Source organism: Chinchilla lanigera, unplaced genomic scaffold, assembly GCF_000276665.1.
Source record: "Chinchilla lanigera isolate Chin_1 unplaced genomic scaffold, ChiLan1.0 scaffold00052, whole genome shotgun sequence".
Lineage (NCBI taxonomy): Eukaryota > Metazoa > Chordata > Mammalia > Rodentia > Chinchillidae > Chinchilla > Chinchilla lanigera.
Window position 1 is genome coordinate 7,266,741 of NW_004955453.1, and position 17,134 is coordinate 7,283,874.

General features: G+C 40.5%; 1 protein-coding gene across 1 annotated transcript in view; it reads right to left on the reverse strand.

Moving 5' to 3' along the window:
- The window catches only part of Col4a3 (collagen, type IV, alpha 3 (Goodpasture antigen)), a 90,137-nt gene that overhangs the window by 5,463 nt on the left and 67,540 nt on the right, over positions 1-17,134 (reverse strand). Inside the window, exons 37-48 of the mRNA XM_005395714.1 lie at positions 14,797-14,895; positions 13,965-14,054; positions 13,497-13,636; positions 11,341-11,467; positions 10,181-10,261; positions 9,707-9,805; positions 9,453-9,500; positions 7,246-7,431; positions 6,528-6,658; positions 3,065-3,137; positions 544-615; positions 332-457 (exon numbers count right to left, since the gene is read on the reverse strand). Of these exons, the coding sequence (XP_005395771.1) occupies positions 332-457; positions 544-615; positions 3,065-3,137; positions 6,528-6,658; positions 7,246-7,431; positions 9,453-9,500; positions 9,707-9,805; positions 10,181-10,261; positions 11,341-11,467; positions 13,497-13,636; positions 13,965-14,054; positions 14,797-14,895 (1,272 nt within the window). The remainder of the gene's footprint in view (positions 1-331; positions 458-543; positions 616-3,064; positions 3,138-6,527; positions 6,659-7,245; positions 7,432-9,452; positions 9,501-9,706; positions 9,806-10,180; positions 10,262-11,340; positions 11,468-13,496; positions 13,637-13,964; positions 14,055-14,796; positions 14,896-17,134) is intronic.

The window sequence follows — 17,134 nt, forward strand, 5'->3', positions numbered from 1 at the left end:
ATGCCAGAGCTGCTTCAGAAAGGGGCAAGGACCATGGGATAAGGGTGTTTGAAGCGTGGGAGAGGATTTTGAGGGGATTCATAACAAATGTCTTTGTGATGAGTTTTTTCTTTTTTTTTTGGTTTTTCTCCAGTACCGGGAACCGAACTCACGACCTTGCGCTTGCCAGGCAGGCGCTTTGCCGCTGAGCTAAATCCCCAGCCCTTGAAATTGATTTTAAAACACTACAGTATTTAATGTTTCCTGAGAAACATTTGCTTCGAAAGTACTTCTCAGGTATCTTGGTTTGGTTAGTTCCCAGAGATCCAAGTTGGTGGTGCCAGGCCCACACCTGGCTCTCCTGGTGGCCCCAGTGCTCCAGGATCGCCTCGCATCCCTGGTTGTCCAGGTGAGCCGGGTGGCCCCGGGCTTCCGGGAAGGGAGATGATCTGAAGTGTGCCAGGGTCTCCTCGTGCCCCTGTTGATAGAAACACAATGAGGCGATGGTTTCATGGATGAGAGACCCTTTCTCCACGGAGAGCAATGATAAGGAAATGTGTTTACCAGGTGGTCCTGTTGGCCCAATTGGTCCCGGAGGTCCAATTGATCCTGGAAATCCCAGATTACCCTTCTGTCCTTAAAAAAAAAAAAAAAGGCAGAGTGATTCATTGGGTTTTCTTATTCTTCAGGTTGATGACTCTAAGGATAACTACTGATTATAGCTTATGTCACAGTATGACAATGACCGTAACTTAATTATATTCACATGGGGTTTGGCCTTTCATTTGAACAAGTCATGTTTAACAGTCAGTAAAAATACACCCCAGAAATAGGCATTAAAACTTGTATTTTAACACTGATGAAAGGATTCGTAAGAGTTCGCATTTGGATTCTGAAACCTATTCAATTTAATATTTAAAGTAACATACAAAACCACATTAAAACCTACTTGAAGGTCTCTTGGTGAATTATGATGCTTGGTTATTATAGTTATCTACTTTCGTAGCTTATTACCTTAACTTCACCAATAGCCCTGGGTTATTAAATCAGGAACTCTCACGAGCACATATAGATTCATTTGTTATGAACTAACAAAGGAGTTAAGATTTCTCTTCTCATCATATTTTACATAAATGGAAGCAGTTTACCCAGAACCATTTATTTGGAGAAATACTTTATTTTTAAAATATCTTGAAGTAGTATAGGTTTTATATCTGATTATAGAGAAAAAAACTGATAGAATATGACATGTGATCAAAATATGTGGTGAATGTTTAAATTTTAAAAATGTATTTCAATAAAAAACACATTGCCATTCATGCCTCTCAAAATCCTCCTCATTTTTTCTTTCTTTTTTTTCTTTCTTTTTTTTTTTTTGAGACAGGGTCTGGCTATGCAGTTGAGGCCAGCCTTGAGCTCACTTTGTAGCCCAGGCTGGTCTCAAGCTCCCAACGATCCTCCTGCCTCAGCCTCCCGGGTGCTGCGATTACAGGTGTGCGCCACCATACCTAGCCTCCTCCTCATTTTCAACAAATTTATTCCATTGCTCTTGCCAGTTTTTGAAGCTGTTCTGTAAATCTTCTTTCTTGAGTGTTTTTACCAAGTATGATTAAAAATGCTTTGACTGCTGCTGACAAGTGCCTTCCAACAGAAAGGCAGGATCATTAAAAAAAAATGACGATGTATCCTCATCCACCTCATTCATCAGATCTGGAACCACAGGGACCTCTGGCTCTTCCTCAAAGTAAAAATGACTGTAGGAGGTAAGCGTTCTGAATCAATTCAGAGCATCTATGTAGCTAGGACAACACAACTAATGAGGCTTCTGAAAAAGGACTTCCAGAAGTGCTTCGGAAAGTGGCAAGAACAATGAGATAGGTGTGTTTGAAGCAAGGGGCAGTATTTTGAGGGGGAGGAATTGCGATGTGTCTTTTAGTGTAATTTTTAAAAAATCACCATGTTTTTCTATCACTTTGTGTGTGTGTGTGTGTCAAGAGAACACAGTAAAATAATTATACTACAAATAGTAGGTGATTAAAAATTTCTGAATGAAGGGGCCGGGGATATAGCTCAGTGGCACAGCTCCTGCCTTGCAAGCACGAGGTCATGAGTTCGATTTCCGGTACCTTCCCCCCACAAAATTTCTAAATGAAGAAGCACAAAACTCATCAGTAGTTTCAGCCAATGGTATTATTCTGAAATCTAAGAGTGAGTATGTTGCATGGAACATATTTCAAAGAATGGGATTATTTCAAAATAACGCTCCCCTCTAATTACCTATAAATATGTTACCTAGGATATTTTCTTGAATGGAGGATTTGTGTTCTTTTCAGATCTTTGATGTTTTTATTTTGAAACTTGGGAAAATGATGGTGTAGCTACCTTCTAGTGTTCAGTGACCCAATGTCCAGGGAGACACCTTGGGCTGACTTGGTGAGACTGGATTTCAGTTAAATTGTCCCCTAAAAAAGTCAGTAGTTGAGGGGACTAAAACAGACCACCTTATGCCTCTTGAACCTAGAAAAGAATTTTCCCTCATGAAACTTACTTTGCATGTTTACAGGCTATGATACAAGATTCCTGGCCCTACAAAACTAACACCTGCAGAATTTCCCTGCTAAGACGATGAATCATATATTCAAAACCTTATTTAAGGTCATGGTATACTTTATTAGATTAAGAATACAGGGCCTGGGGAGGTAGCTCAGCAACAGGGTGCTGGCCTAGCATGTCTGCGGTTGTAGGTCTGATTCTCTGGCACTGCAAACACAATAACAGTATCATCAGCAACAAAATGTGTGCCACAAAACCACAAAAGCATAACTCCGTGAATACAGACCTACTCACTTTCCCTGCACTGACAGTTAGGCGGCTGCTCTTTTACAGTTTTTAGTTTTTAAAATGTTTAAGCCCCCTGGGGTTGGGTGCTGGTGGAATTTTCTGTCTTTATTCACATCGAGTGCCTCTTTGCACTGACTTCACTGTCCGTGGGGGTCCATGAGAGGTCAGCAAACATTTGTGTGCTCTAAAATGTGAATTACAGTATTGTGTTTGAATGTAAAGAACAATGCATAAAAAACAGTACCTTTGATGCCCGGAAATCCAAGGAATCCAGGATCACCTCTGAGCCCTGGAGAACCTGGGGTACCTGGTGCTCCCTATATTTCAAGTTAAAAGAAGCAGAACCACAGATATGTTTTAAAAATTTTAATACTCGCAGCAGTTAGTTTTCAAGCAAAAAGGATATGACATCATGTTGGATAAAAATGAAGCAAAGCTGAGTCACTATTTTACCTTTCAATCCAGTGCTTCATCTGCTTATAGCTCCTATTCAAGATTTCTCCTTAGGATTATTAATAAAAATAATAACAAAAAGAAATAAAAACTGCACTTACATCCAAGAGCAAACTTCTAATGTTATCGAATACATCATTAGTTTGTGTTGAATACAGTTAGATATCCTGCATCCTAAGAGGAGCTGCTCAGTATTTGGGGACCTTCCAAGAAGACTATCTGAATGAAAAGCACAAGCTATATTTGTAATTCTTGCCAAAACAACAGAACCATTGTTGAGTCAGCATCCAAGCATCATTCTGCTAAGCTGGCAGGGTCACGAGTTACTCCTGGTGAGGGTGGTAGGAGAAATAAAGTATCCAAGGGTGAACGGAAAGTGGTTGTAGGGAGAGCTTTTGACAGGCACATTTGGCAAGGAAGGGTGATGAGTGGGTGGGCTGTGCTCCCTTTTTGTGACGCTCACACTAACTGCTCTTGGAACCATGAGATGCTCAAGTGAGGTAACGTGAGGGTAAAGGAGCAGGGCCTCTGAAAGGAGCTATGGTTAGAATATATGTTAAATATCCCTTATGCAAGTCACAGATTGAAACAAAATAGTGCTACTTAAAAACAACAAGGTCATGAAAAAGCACCCAGAATAACAAAGCTTAACTTTGAGAACAAGGAAAGAACAATCTTAGTGCGGGATGAGGTGGTGGGAGGTTACAAAAGGAAGGAGAGGAAACAGCACCTTCTGATCCGGGACTTTCTGGGTTCTGATAGCTGCCTATTTACTTGAGCCAAAGTTAAGAAAGAGTCTGATGCTAGGCCAAACCATTGGATGGGGAGTACACCGTTCTGTACAAGAGAGCCATTGAGGCTAATTTTTCTCCTTCTCTCCCTCCCTTGCTTCTCTTTCATTTTTCTTTCTTTCTTTGTTTCTTTCTCTTTCTTTCTTTCTTTCTTTCTTTCTTTCTTTCTTTCTTTCTTTCTTTCTTTCTTTCTTTCTCTTTCTTTCTTTCTTTTCTCTCTCTTTATCTTTCTTCCTCTTTTTTCTTTTTTCTCTCTTTCTCTCTTTATCTCTCTTCCTCTTTCCTCTTTCTTTCTCTCTTTCTTTCTTTCCTTCTTTTTTCTTTCTTCATTGCTTTTGGGACAATGGCTCAATCCTCCCGCTCCAACCCTTGAGTGCTGGGGTTGCATGTGTACGCCACCACTGTCTGCAGAATTCTTGCATTGCACATGTGCAAACTTATGAGTATGAATTCTACAGGGAACTGAAGTGAGATTGTGTTTACACACTAGGCTTTCTACCTTCCCCCGTCCTTGGAAGGACCTCAGATGTGACGCTGTGATCAGGGATGTAACTTTCAAAGCAACATGGAAACAGAGGCATCTGCAGATTAGAGATGGATGAATGTGTCATTTAAAATTTTTTTTTTTTAAAAAGTAGATTCGAAAAACCAAACAGCAAGTGAGCCTAACATGTGAGATGGAAAGCAGATCCTCCTGTCATGTCTTTGTGGCCGGAACGGCTGTTGCACAGAGCAACCAAGATGGATTTAAGGCTTACGAGTGGCCAGATCAACAGGCTCTTCTGCAAGGTACTAATTGCAACTTGTAGAGAGAACTTGGGGTACAGGGAGATACTTCGTAAGTGTTTCTTGAATAGACAAATGAAACTAGACCTCCCTAACCTGAGACAGGCGTGGCCCCCCAGCCTCCTCACACCTCCTCCTCCCCACCACAGTTTCCAGTAATCGGGAGTTGTGTGTTGTGTCATCCACTCTTTCTGGTCATTTTTTCTTCTGAAAGTGCCTTTCCTCACAGCCCCCAATTCTACTTTTCTTGTTTTTTGAATAAGTACTTTAAGACTCAGGCCAAGAGAACCTTTCTCAGCACTTTCCCTGCGCAGAAGAGATTAAATACTTTCTTCTGTGTCTCTCAGCCTCCTGTTGCTCCTCTTAGCACGAAGTGTGAAAATGGCCCGTTTCTGTGTCTCCTGCACCTTACTGTAGGTCCCATCAGGGCAAAGGGCTTTGCATTTTAATTTTTCTATCCACTGGTACAGAGAACCACACCCACAATTTAACATCTCTCTCTTGCTCACAGTTTCATGTCTACAAATTATCACTACAAAGGGAAGGCTGGGGAATATGGTGACGTCTTGAAGGAGAGACTGAACTGAGAGATCTTAGGGAGCAAGGGCCTAAATGAACCAGGTAGCGTCTTCAAAAGATAAACATAAGTGTTCTGTCACAAGCAAATATCAACCACACAAAGGCAGACAACGAAAAAAAAAATGGAGGAATCACAGAGCAGCTCATGAGGAGAAGGCACAGAGCTAAACTGACTACACGCTCAATTTTTAAAATGATGTGGTAACAAGGCAGATGAATGGCCCGAGTAGCATTCTGGATTCCTAAAATGATGACGTTCAGCACAGTAAGACTTATGCTTATTTTAGCCACTCATTGGGTACTGAGTTCTCATACTCAGAGGGTGTTTCTCCCAGGTGGTGCATTTTAAAGGGAGATACTGATGAACTAGGGTATATTCAGAATAGAAGCAAGCAAGGTTGAGGAATAGTTAAATTGAATTGAAAGAGGTATGCATCCCTGTAGAAAACAATTGGAAGAAATAGCAGCTATTCACAAAGATGGGAAATTATGTCATGGGAGGAAAATATATATGCATACAGGATAGCACAATAATTTTGAGAGCATATGAATAGGGGGAGGGATGAAATCCTTCAGAGTATCACCACTATGGTTTTTTTTGCTTTGTGTTTTGTTTTTTTTTGTGTGTGTGTGTGTGTGTTTTTTTTTTGTGGTAGCAGGAATTGAGCTCAGGACCCTGTACTTTCTAGTCAGGCACTTGTGCCACTGGGCTACATCCCCAGCCCCAATCTTTTGGAGTAATTCTAAACTCCTCGCTGTTTTCTTCCACTCTAGAATTGTTTAGTGTCTAGATAAGCAAGGGTCAGGAATGCTGCAGGGGTGCGTCTCATACAGACCAAAGTTTGAGAGGCTTCTTAGAGGCTAAATCCTTCCAATTCTTAGGATTCTTTGATTTCTTGAACCTGTGTGCTGTCTGCCCTCAGGCACACTGCACAGGTGTACCACAGTGGTCACCTAGCCCTGCCTCTGGTGCGTCTGATCCTGGCAACTGATTCACAAGAGTAAGTAGTCTTGTCTCAGTTATGAGCATGAATAACAGTGACACTATAATAAACCAACATTGTATAATAGTAAGTCAAAATACTTTTCCACACTCACCGGAAGTCCTGGTGGCCCTGCGTCTCCTACCATTCCAGGTGGACCTTCTGGGCCAGGCTGGCCTCTAAATCCTTTGTCACCTTTTATGCCTTTTGCAAGCCTCCCTGGAGGTCCAGGAGGACCTGGCTCACCTGAGTTCACAAAGAACCTGTCAGTGCTTGAAGATTGTATCAGGGGTCCCTTCTACAGGAATTGCAAACCCCACACCCAGTATTGCTGCGGACATCCTTCCTCTTGCTGTGCATGATGAACTGTGTTGAAGACAGAGTAAGGTATTGCCCAGGAAGCACCTGCCCCAGAGGAACTGCTTCCTCCTGAGGACTGTTGGTTAGGGGAGGGCCTGTGCAGGGACCTGGGGCCTCGTGCATGGAACAAGCTTAATCAGTGTAGGTCTCTTTCATTTCAGCATTGCTAATCTTTCAAACAGGCCGCTCTGCCTCAACACTAGCAGCCTAGCTGTGCACCATTAAAGAACAGGGGATAGGGGCTGGGGATTTAGCTCAGCGGCAAAGAGCCTGCCTGGCAAGCGCAAGGTCGTGAGTTCGGTTCCCGGTACCGGAGAAAAACCAAAAAACCAAAAAAAAAAAAAAAAAAAACAAAAAAACAAAAACAAAAGAACAGGGGATATGGGAAGCATTGAGAAGACCAGAGGCCAAGGAGAAGCAGCAAGGTAACACGAGAAGGATAAAAACTTCTGATGTCAAAATAAACCCTCCACCTGGATTTCCCCTTGAGCCTGGTGGGCCACGGTTTCCTTTTTGGCCAATGATGACTACCCCAGGCGGACCCGGTGGCCCTGGGAGTCCTGTTATGCCCATGGGTCCTGGAGGTCCAACTTCTCCCATGGTTCCCTTCCTGCCAGGGAGGCCAGGCCAGCCAGGGGGTCCCCTGTCTCCTTTGGCACCTGCAAAGAACAAGGCTCCATAAGTTCCTTTCATGCTCCTATAGCTGGAATTAGTTCATAGCTATCTGTAATAATGGAGGTGCTTGAAAGTTTTTTTTTAAAAGGAGACTGGTAAATGAAATGTAGACTCATAATTGTTCCTCTGACTAGCCACTGGATCTGGCAAAGTCTTTTTATTTTTTTACAGTACTGGTGGTCAAAGCCAGGGCCTTTGCACGGAGCTACATCCCCAAACCCTCTTAAATATTTTGATTTGGAGATAGGGCTTTAACAAGTCCCTAGTTTGCCCAGGCTGGGCCCAAACTAACTTGTGATCCTGTAGCTTCAGCCTGCCACAGTGTGGGGTAATAGGCACGTGCCACCACACCAGCTCAGTCATTTCACTGTTACACTTCTCAGCTGTTTTATTTTAAAAGTGAAAGTAGTACCTGTTTTCCCTCCATTCTTTAAAGATCAAGTGACATAATACATTGAGAGATGGGGCTGAGGATTTAGCTCAGCGGCACAGCGCTTGCCTGGCAAGCTCGAGGTCGTGAGTTCGATACCCAGTACCGGGGAAAAAAAAAAAAAACAACCAAAAAAAAAAAAAAAATACATTGACAGAAAACATGGGGCAGGGAGGCACACACCTGTAATCTCAGCTACTCAGGAGCCTGAGATAGGATTAAGAGTTTGGCTAGCTGGGGCAATTCAGTGAGACATGGTCTCAAAATTTAAGAAATGATTGAAATTGCTGGGGAATGAAGCTTAATGGTTGAGCACTTAACTAGCATGTGTAAGGCCCTGGATTCAATCTCTAGCATATTAAAAAAAAAAGAAAGAAAGATAAGAAAAGAAAAAAATCCATGTGCTCGCTTCGGCAGCACATATACTAAAAGAAAAAAAAACCTCCCAAAAACAAAAAGTATAATTTTAAAGTGTTATGTAAATATAAGCAACTTAATGAGTTTCTTTTTCTTCTTTCTTTTCTTTCTTTCTTTCTTTTGAGAAAGGGTCTTGCTATATTATTCAGGCTAGCCTCAAACTCAATCCTCAATCCTCCTGCCTCAGCCTCCCAAGTGCTGGGATTACAGGTGTGCACCACCAAGCTCTGCTTGAGTCCCTTTTTCCAAAAAAAAATATTAAAAAGGGCAGAAGGTAGTTCATTGTTAAGGCCCTGGGTTCAATCCCTAGCACCACCAAAAAACAAAACAAAACAAAACAAAACAACTGATCTTGTAAAACACTGGCATGAGAAAGCAGACCTATAGTGTGTCAAATAAGAACTGTGTATATACTTTGAACAGCATGTTCAGTAAATCGCCATGTCTGAGAAGTTAAGAGAGTGACTGGGTAGCCCCTAATAAACAATGGCATGAGTCACAAACAGTGTAGCGGGTGAAATCAAATCTAAGAGTGCCACAGTAATTAACGCTCCTGTTGGATATCCCAACAATAAGGAGGGATGCTAATGGGGAAGGAAGCGATCCCGCCTGCCCCTTTTAGGAAGCCATACCTTGAAACCATGCTAACAACTACGAGGCAAATACACAATAGTTCTTTTTATTTTTAAAGACTTGTATAGAAGGAAATTCTGAAACTGGATTATAGTTTCCAATTCATTCCTTTTATGATGGTAATGAGTAAACATTTTTCACAGAATACTAAAACTATGCAGAAGTACTGTGGCACTCCTTATTATTTGGTTCCAGGAAGCATGATGATTGCCAAAAGACGAGTGTGAAACAAATTGTTTTGGCTGGAAAGGGTATTGATTGCGTCATGGGGCAGTTGGCATCCACCAAGTTCTAGCTTGGGCAGCATATACTCCTTAAATGACAAGTGCCAGGGCAAATTTTCATGTCAAAATGCATGAGGCACCACAGAACAAATCTTAACAGGTTACAGTCCTATTGGAACTTCTTTCATTTATTAGGTTAAATTTGTTTTCTACATAACGCTGGGTTATGCCCCTAGAAATCAAACTGGATTTCTGCCCCTAGAAATGTGTATCTTTAGGTTAGGGGAAAAAAACTGCTCACCTGGAACACCAGGATTCCCTCTTGGGCCTGGAAGGGCCCCCAGCAAGCCTGAGAGAGATAATATGGACATATTAATATATGATTAATTTTATTAAATTATATATATATATGAACAAAGTCTAGCACACATCAAGAACATACTAAAAATTCAGTTCTGTCAGAGAAGAACCTTTCAAGAAGTGAAGGCTTACACTGTTCCTAATGATCCTACCTAAAATGAAATCAGTAAATCAAAGATACTGAGCAAGTTGTACCTGTTTCTCCCTTTTCTCCGGGAGGGCCAGGAATCCCATCGCGTCCTTGGTCACCTCTTACACCCATTGGTCCTGAAGACCCTGGGAATCCTAGGAAGCCTGAACAAAACAGAAACCAAAACCCAGGCCAGGGTATGTAAGGGGAGGACTGATTTCCTACCAGCAGCCTAATGTGGATGTCAAGGAAATGTGGGGATTTTATAAAATGTGCTAATCTTTCAGAACTGTAGTTATATGAAGCTAAGCTCATAGTGAAAACTATGCACAGATTAATATTATCATAAAGATGACCGTGTTGGGATGTTTAGGTTTGCAGATATTTGAATTAAATAGAAACATTAGCCCCACTTGTCCAAATTGCTGTTTGGATACAGAGCGACAGGAGATCTTCTATAAGAGCAGGAAGTGTACAGACTTGAACCTCAGGAGGAAATGTGCTCTCGGGAAGAAGGGTTAGAAGTACAAAAATGGAACCTGGAGGGCCTTTGATTCCTGGAGGACCTGGGAAGCCTTTGATTCCTTTAAGCCCCAAAGCACCGTGAGGACCTGGCTTTCCTAGAAGAGAGAGGGGAGGAAAAAGGAATAACAAAGGGTGAATGATTCCAACAGTGAGGGAAACACTCAGTTCCCATAGTTGACTTTGCTCAGGCTACTCCTAAGGAATTCCTCTGGTGACAGACTGGTCACCTTGGCTTTTATCTGTATAGCTATTTCCCCAGGGAGCCATAGCAGAGACACATTGAATCATTTTCCATGGTGGGTGTACACCACCGAATCACTCACTCTTCCACTTACTGTTTTAGTGAAAGTTAACTGCAAATCCACCCAACATTTGGATACTTCAGTGCTGTCTTTAAGACCTGAAGCTATGACCCAATACTTGGCAGGTGTTTTTAATAAAACAAAATAAAAACTTGAACTCAGCCTGTAAGCTAAGAAGGAAAACCAGTGTTCAACCCAGAAGTATGTTAGAAAAAAAGATTCAGACAGTGCTATGAGTTGAACTGTGTTGTCTCCAAGTTCATACCTGGAAGTCCTAAGCCCCAGGATCTGAGAATGTTACTATATTGGGAGATGACATTGTAAAAAATTAAGTAAAAATGAAGTCACTAGGGTGGGTCCTAATCTGAGTGGTGTCTTTGCAAGAGGTGAAGACGCAGAGGGAGGATGAGGAGAAGACGACCATTTAACGCCAAACAAAGCAGTATCGAGTTCCCAACCATACCAGCACCTTGGTCTCAGACTTCTAGTTTCTAAAATTGTGAGAAAATTTTGGTTGCTTGAGCTACTCAGTCTGTGGTATTTGTTATGGAAGCCTAGGAGACTCTCACAGGTATCATAAGGTTGTGCAGAAAGTAACATTTCACATCTGTAGGCCAAATTTGTGGAGTAGCATTTTCGGAGTTTTCCTCACAGGGGCAGGTTTTTGGATGTCATAGCCCTCAACAGAAAAATTAGACTCCTCGTTGTTCACTCATTGCTTCTTGGTGTTTTAGAATTTAAAGTTCAAAGTTTTGTAAGCACTAGTATAGTACAAAAGCAACCAACTTTCTAGTTATAAAGGTGATTCCAGGAGGTGAGAACTGTACTGCAGGTAATGCCTCCAGCTTGCAGAATTGTAAAGGCAAGCTCACCTGGGTGGCCAGGACTCCCAGGTCTCCCAGGGACCCCCTCAGGTCCAGCAGGCCCCGGCTGTCCAGGTGGGCCAGGTGGGCCTCTTTCTCCTTTCTTTCCCACGTCGCCTGGCAATCCGGGATCTCCCTTAAATTCAGTCAAACGCCTTTAAAATTCTCGTATAAGCAGGATACATGATTAGAATTAAGTACAAACTTTACTTATTCATTCATCAGTTCATATAAGTGTCTGCTGTGGGCTAAGGCCATGAATGGTTTGGGAATGAGTTGGCTGTGTGGTGAAATGAAAATGCAAATGAAAATGCAACTCTCTTTTTAAAAATTTAAAAGATTTCAAGACAGCAACAGCAAAGCATTAAACCAAGCCCAGGGTACTGCTTTACTTTGGACCTTTGTGATAACACATGCTACCTACTCATGAAGCTGCCCCACACCAGGGTATACTGATAACATCTACCCACCTCCTGCCTTCATAGAGTGTCAGAGACCAGTGGGAAGATAGATATTGAATAACCACACAAATATGTAATTATAAATTGTGATGACTGACTGGGAATAAGAGACAAACCAAATGAATATTATGTCCTACCAATACTCTGCATGTAATACGTGTATGTCAATCATGTCTAAAAACCCTTTCAATGATTTACTACTGGTTAAATGTGTATTCCAGTTTTATGATAAATCAAAATAGATAGGTTCCAAAAGTGACTTATAAAATTTCCATAGCAGCTGTTAGGATATACTACTCTGTTCTCTTGACTTGCTGTCATGATAAAGCTTTTTTTTGTGTTCAATGCACAGTTCTGAAAGCTTCTGGTGGTTACCTGTGAAAATCCTAAATCTAAATGGTACCAGTAATTCACTGTGCATACAGTCAAATAGAATTTCTCATTGAGAAAATATCTCAGTGGAAGAAGTCTCTCCCTGGTTTTCTGAGAACTTAATTTAAATAGAAAGGGGCAAAAACGTGCCTGTGTTCTGAATAATAAAGGATATCTTCTTGTATGTGTGCAGGGTCTAACATTTTTCTTGCTAGCTGTGGTATTTGCTACTGAAAATACAGAAATATTAATAGAAAGTGGTATTTTATTGGCTCAAAAGAAAGGGAGAAGCTTCATTAAATCATAACTTTTGTGTTTTGGAGCCATATATTCTTGAACCTCTGGTGAAAAATATAGGTTCACTCTTTAAAAAATTTGCATCTATACATTTGGCATCCAATTCCAGAAGGTTAGAGGGTTTCTTGGGATATCATAGATTCCCTGAGGGGGTCCATGGAATTCTGTGTTAAAAACCCTGCTTATGAGAAATTCTATTAATTAGTCTACACCAGCCTGATTCTGGCTCTCAGTATAACTGCTGAGGACAGGAAGACTGGAGGGAAGCAAAATTTAAAAGAGCAACCAAGCCCCAGCCGAAACATTTGGTGGGTGTTCATATGACACACTATGAAGGACTTTGACACCCGGCCCTAATGTGCCAGAGAAAAAGCATGGACAACCCTGAGACAAGATAAAAATATTAGGTGTCAGGCATGAAGATGCTTAGAGTTCTCAATAAGAAAGATAAACGTAGTTATCTTAGAATGTCACTTACTTTTTAATGCTGCTCTACAGGTATTTTATACCTTTGTATTGTATCTTAATAAGTGGTTTTCCTTATAAAATATACGTCTATGTCAGTGAAGTTCATGCTGGAGCCTGGGCACGTTTTGTCAGAAGGGAAAAACCCTTGCCCTGTCAACTGTGTGGTTCTGTAAGTACTGCTCCATCCGGGAGCACACTTAAATTTTAGGAACAGAGAAATCCCTTGGTGGCTGACACAGGCTTTCCAAAGTTGGCAGTTGAGTGATAATAGGCATTCTCAGTTGTGGAAATAGGATTTTTTTTTTTTGATCCAAATGATTGCCCAAAAATATGGTAAAACTTTCATTTTTTTCTGCCCACATGGAATCTAGATCTTTACTAATATTTTCTTGTTTTTGTTTTTTTTGTTTTTTGTTTTTTTCTCCGGTACTGGGAACTGAACTCACGACCTTGCGCTTGCCAGGCAGGCGCTTTTTGCCGCTGAGCTAAATCCCCAGCCCCTTTTACTAATATTTTAAGGGCCACCTTCAACTGCCCAAACATAAATTTTTTCAGTGGCCTATATACCTTTGGTCCTGGAGGTCCTGGCCTTGTGTCTTTTAAGTAACCGGGTTCTCCCTTATCTCCTTGGAGGCCATGAATGCCTGGGAGCCCTGGTCTTCCAGGTAGACCAGGGAGTCCTAAAGTTCCCCTTTTTCCTTTAGAACCTGAAATTAGGAAAAATATCAGGCAAGACAGGTAAACATAGGAATCCTGAAGGGTTCTACTTTAGACTTGTGCATAAAATACCTATTTCTCAAGAAACTGGGTTTTCAGAATCTCAAGTGCATCAGAAAGTTATAATGGATGATTTTTTACATAATGTGTATGTCTATTTTCCATAACATTTTAGTTGCACACAAATACCTTTATCTAAAAGCAAATCTGGTTGTCTCACATAAACTTTCTACTAAATGGAAAATCGAAACAATAGCAACATCTGCAATTGTGATTTCCTGTTAGCTTGTGGACGTGTAACAGGTCCTTATGCATTACCTGGAACACCCATATTGCCCATGCTTCCCGGCATGCCGCGTGGTCCTGGTTCTCCTGGGCTCCCAGGGCTTCCTAGATCTCCTCTAGGACCTTGAGAAGCAATAGAGTAAACAAGTCATGTGCTCAGCACACTTCCTGGGCATAGTACTACTCAATAAATATCTGTTTCTTTCATGAATGCATGAATCCAGAAGAGCTGGATCAGCTGTATAGGTACTCCATTAACTATCCTTTTGCCTTCAGATCAGGTGAAGACTGTGGACTCAGTATACATAAGTCTAGAGAAAGTGAGATTCTCATTGCAGGCCTGGACTTCAAACACCAAAGTCATCCTAGGACCAACCGCAACAGGAAAGGCTGGGCTTCTGTGGCTGCATAATGATGTGTTTCCAGCGGCCTACTGACATATTATCATCTTGTGGTATTATTACAGAGGTGGTTAGGGAATAGGGACCACTTTAGCAGTTTAAAAATCACTTTGTATACTCAATAATTTGTTTTTTAAAAGGACAGGGCAAATGTGAAACTTCTAAAGCATTCATTTCATCTTGGATATGTATAGTATTGTGATAAAATATCATTTGCAATACATATGTCATTTCAAAATAAAATTTTGAGTTGATAAACGAAACTATGCACAGATTAATATTTTGAAATTAATACATCCCAAAGACAAAACACCTGCCCTTTGGTTTAATGTAGAAGTGAATTTCTGCTAGAACACAATTGGAGCAGGATTCATATTCAACCCAAAAAGTCTACAAAAAACTTTATTACATTTACACCTAGGAAAACTTAAAACATGACATCGTTATTAGAGCATCCATAATACCTGGTGGTCCTGGTGGTCCAGGTAGTCCTTCAAGGCCCTTTAGACCTGGTAACCCTGAAATGCCTCTGTCTCCTTTCTCACCTGGATTTCCTGTAAGTCCTAAAGTTAAAAACCAGGTATTAAAAATACAGGTTAGAATTTTGTCAGACTCATACACATCCTGGATTAAATTGAAAGAATATTATGTTAGCATATTTATTAAGACTATGGGCAGATGTGGACTTGTATCTCTATAAAGGTAGATTAAATAACAGAATATGTGTGAAATCTGAGCACAATGGTCAAAATGAATTAGTCCTCAAGAAGTATAACAATGATCATATTTACACATTAGAACATCATTTTAAACTATAGTGACCTAACTATCTCTTCATTTTTCATAGTAAAGACAGAACACTGTCCACTACATGATTCTCATCTGCATGCTTTCATTCTCAACTCATTTGATAAAATTATTATTTATTAAGTATTAGGTAAGTAGAAGGCCCTACCTAGAGTCATACTGTTAATCAGTGACAATACTGAGATTTGATGTCATTTCTGAATGGCTAGAAAACTCATAACCCTCCCATTCCACTTTCTCTAAAACACCTGTTGTTGATCATTTTATTTTCCTGCTCACTAATATTCACTGAATCTCTTTTCCCTACAGAGGAAATTGCAAACTTCCTTAACTTCATGGAGCATTTCTACAGTCTCTCTCGGGCTTGGCTTTTTGCCTTTTTTCCAGCAGATTTACTTCCCTTGGCTCCTTTCTTGCTCACATACTTATTCATTCATTCACATATGAATTGAGCATCTAATTAATAGACAGGTCTTGTGCTGAGTACTGGAGATATAAATAAATCATGGTCTCTTTCCCAAGTTTTTAGTGTTTAATTAGAGAGACAGCCAAGTAAACAAACAATTGCCACCCAGTGAGATAAGTTTTGTAAGGAAGTTGGACACAATGCTACTGGAAAGAATTTCTGGAAGAGGTTTGTGTTTTTCTTTTCTTTTTTTCCCCCTCTCAGTCTTGAAGACCAACCGTAAACTAACTGGGTAGAGAAGACATGGAATTAAATAGGATTCCTAAGCAAGAAAATAGCATAAGCAAAGGAGAAGTAAGTAACAGGGGGTTAGATTGTTTTATTTTGCACTTGTTTTTTCTAACAATATATATTGTTTAGAATATTCATTTGCCTGTAGGCTAAATCTGGGTTAGTTGGTATGACTTGAAAGCCGAGGATGTTTCTTACATTGTTAAAGAGTTAAGAAAACAAAACAAAGCAAAAACAAAGACTGTGCAGTGGAGACCATTCATATGTGGTCTGCACAATCTAAGGTATTTACTTGACCTTTACGCAAGATATTGCAGACCCAGTAATATTTCTTTTCTCTACAAAATTGTAAGTTTTATCATGACCACGATATTACATCTGCTTTGGTACCTCTGTGTTCAGCACATAATAAAATGCCTAATCCATAAACGTTAAAAACTGTCAACCACACAAATAACATTGCTGGAGATTGGTGAAGGGCAAGTGGTGAAGAAGCTGCTATCCCAGTCTATGGAGTTTGAATTCTTCAAGAAAGGGGAGCCTTAGAAAGATTTTGAGTGAAGAGATTTCTTTCCTTATCTGAATTCTACTCATGATTTAAATTCCCTGTCATGGAGGCGGCTCTGACGATCCTCATTTCTGTGTTTTTTGCCTCCCTCATCTCCATAGGACTCATTGTCAAGGTTGCTGGAGCACTGTGAAGAGGTCAAGAGCGGCCTTTCAAATTAGCCACGTCCCTGTGAGGCCCATCTTTGCTACAAATGGGATAACAGCAAACACAGTACCTCATCCTAGGGTTATTGTGAGATTAAAGGAGTCAATAGTTGTAAAATTTAAAAAACAATACCTGCACACTGAAATGCTATTTAAGTCTTTAAGTAACCCAATACTAGTAATTTGCACATTATCCATTATCTTTGCATACCTGTGCCTTCATTTCCCATGCATATGAAAGGAAAACACAATAATTCGTATCCTCAGTATATATGGTAGAAATTTAAATTTTTAAAAATGGGTTACACTGAAATTATTTTAAATAGCATATTCTTTTTTTGGTGTATTTAATCTATGTTCCTCAGTTATATATTCACAAAGCTAAGAGACAACACAGTTTAGGCTTATGCTGCCCCCTGGGTCAGTACATTGGTAGAATTTTGTTAGGAGTATAGAAATAACGTGTGTCCCTCTGTATTTTACAAAACAAATTTGATAAATGTAAATTAGTACTCATTGTGCATTTAGCCTGTGGGAGCCAAGTTTTGGCTTATGTAGACACAGATATGCTATTCATATTTTTC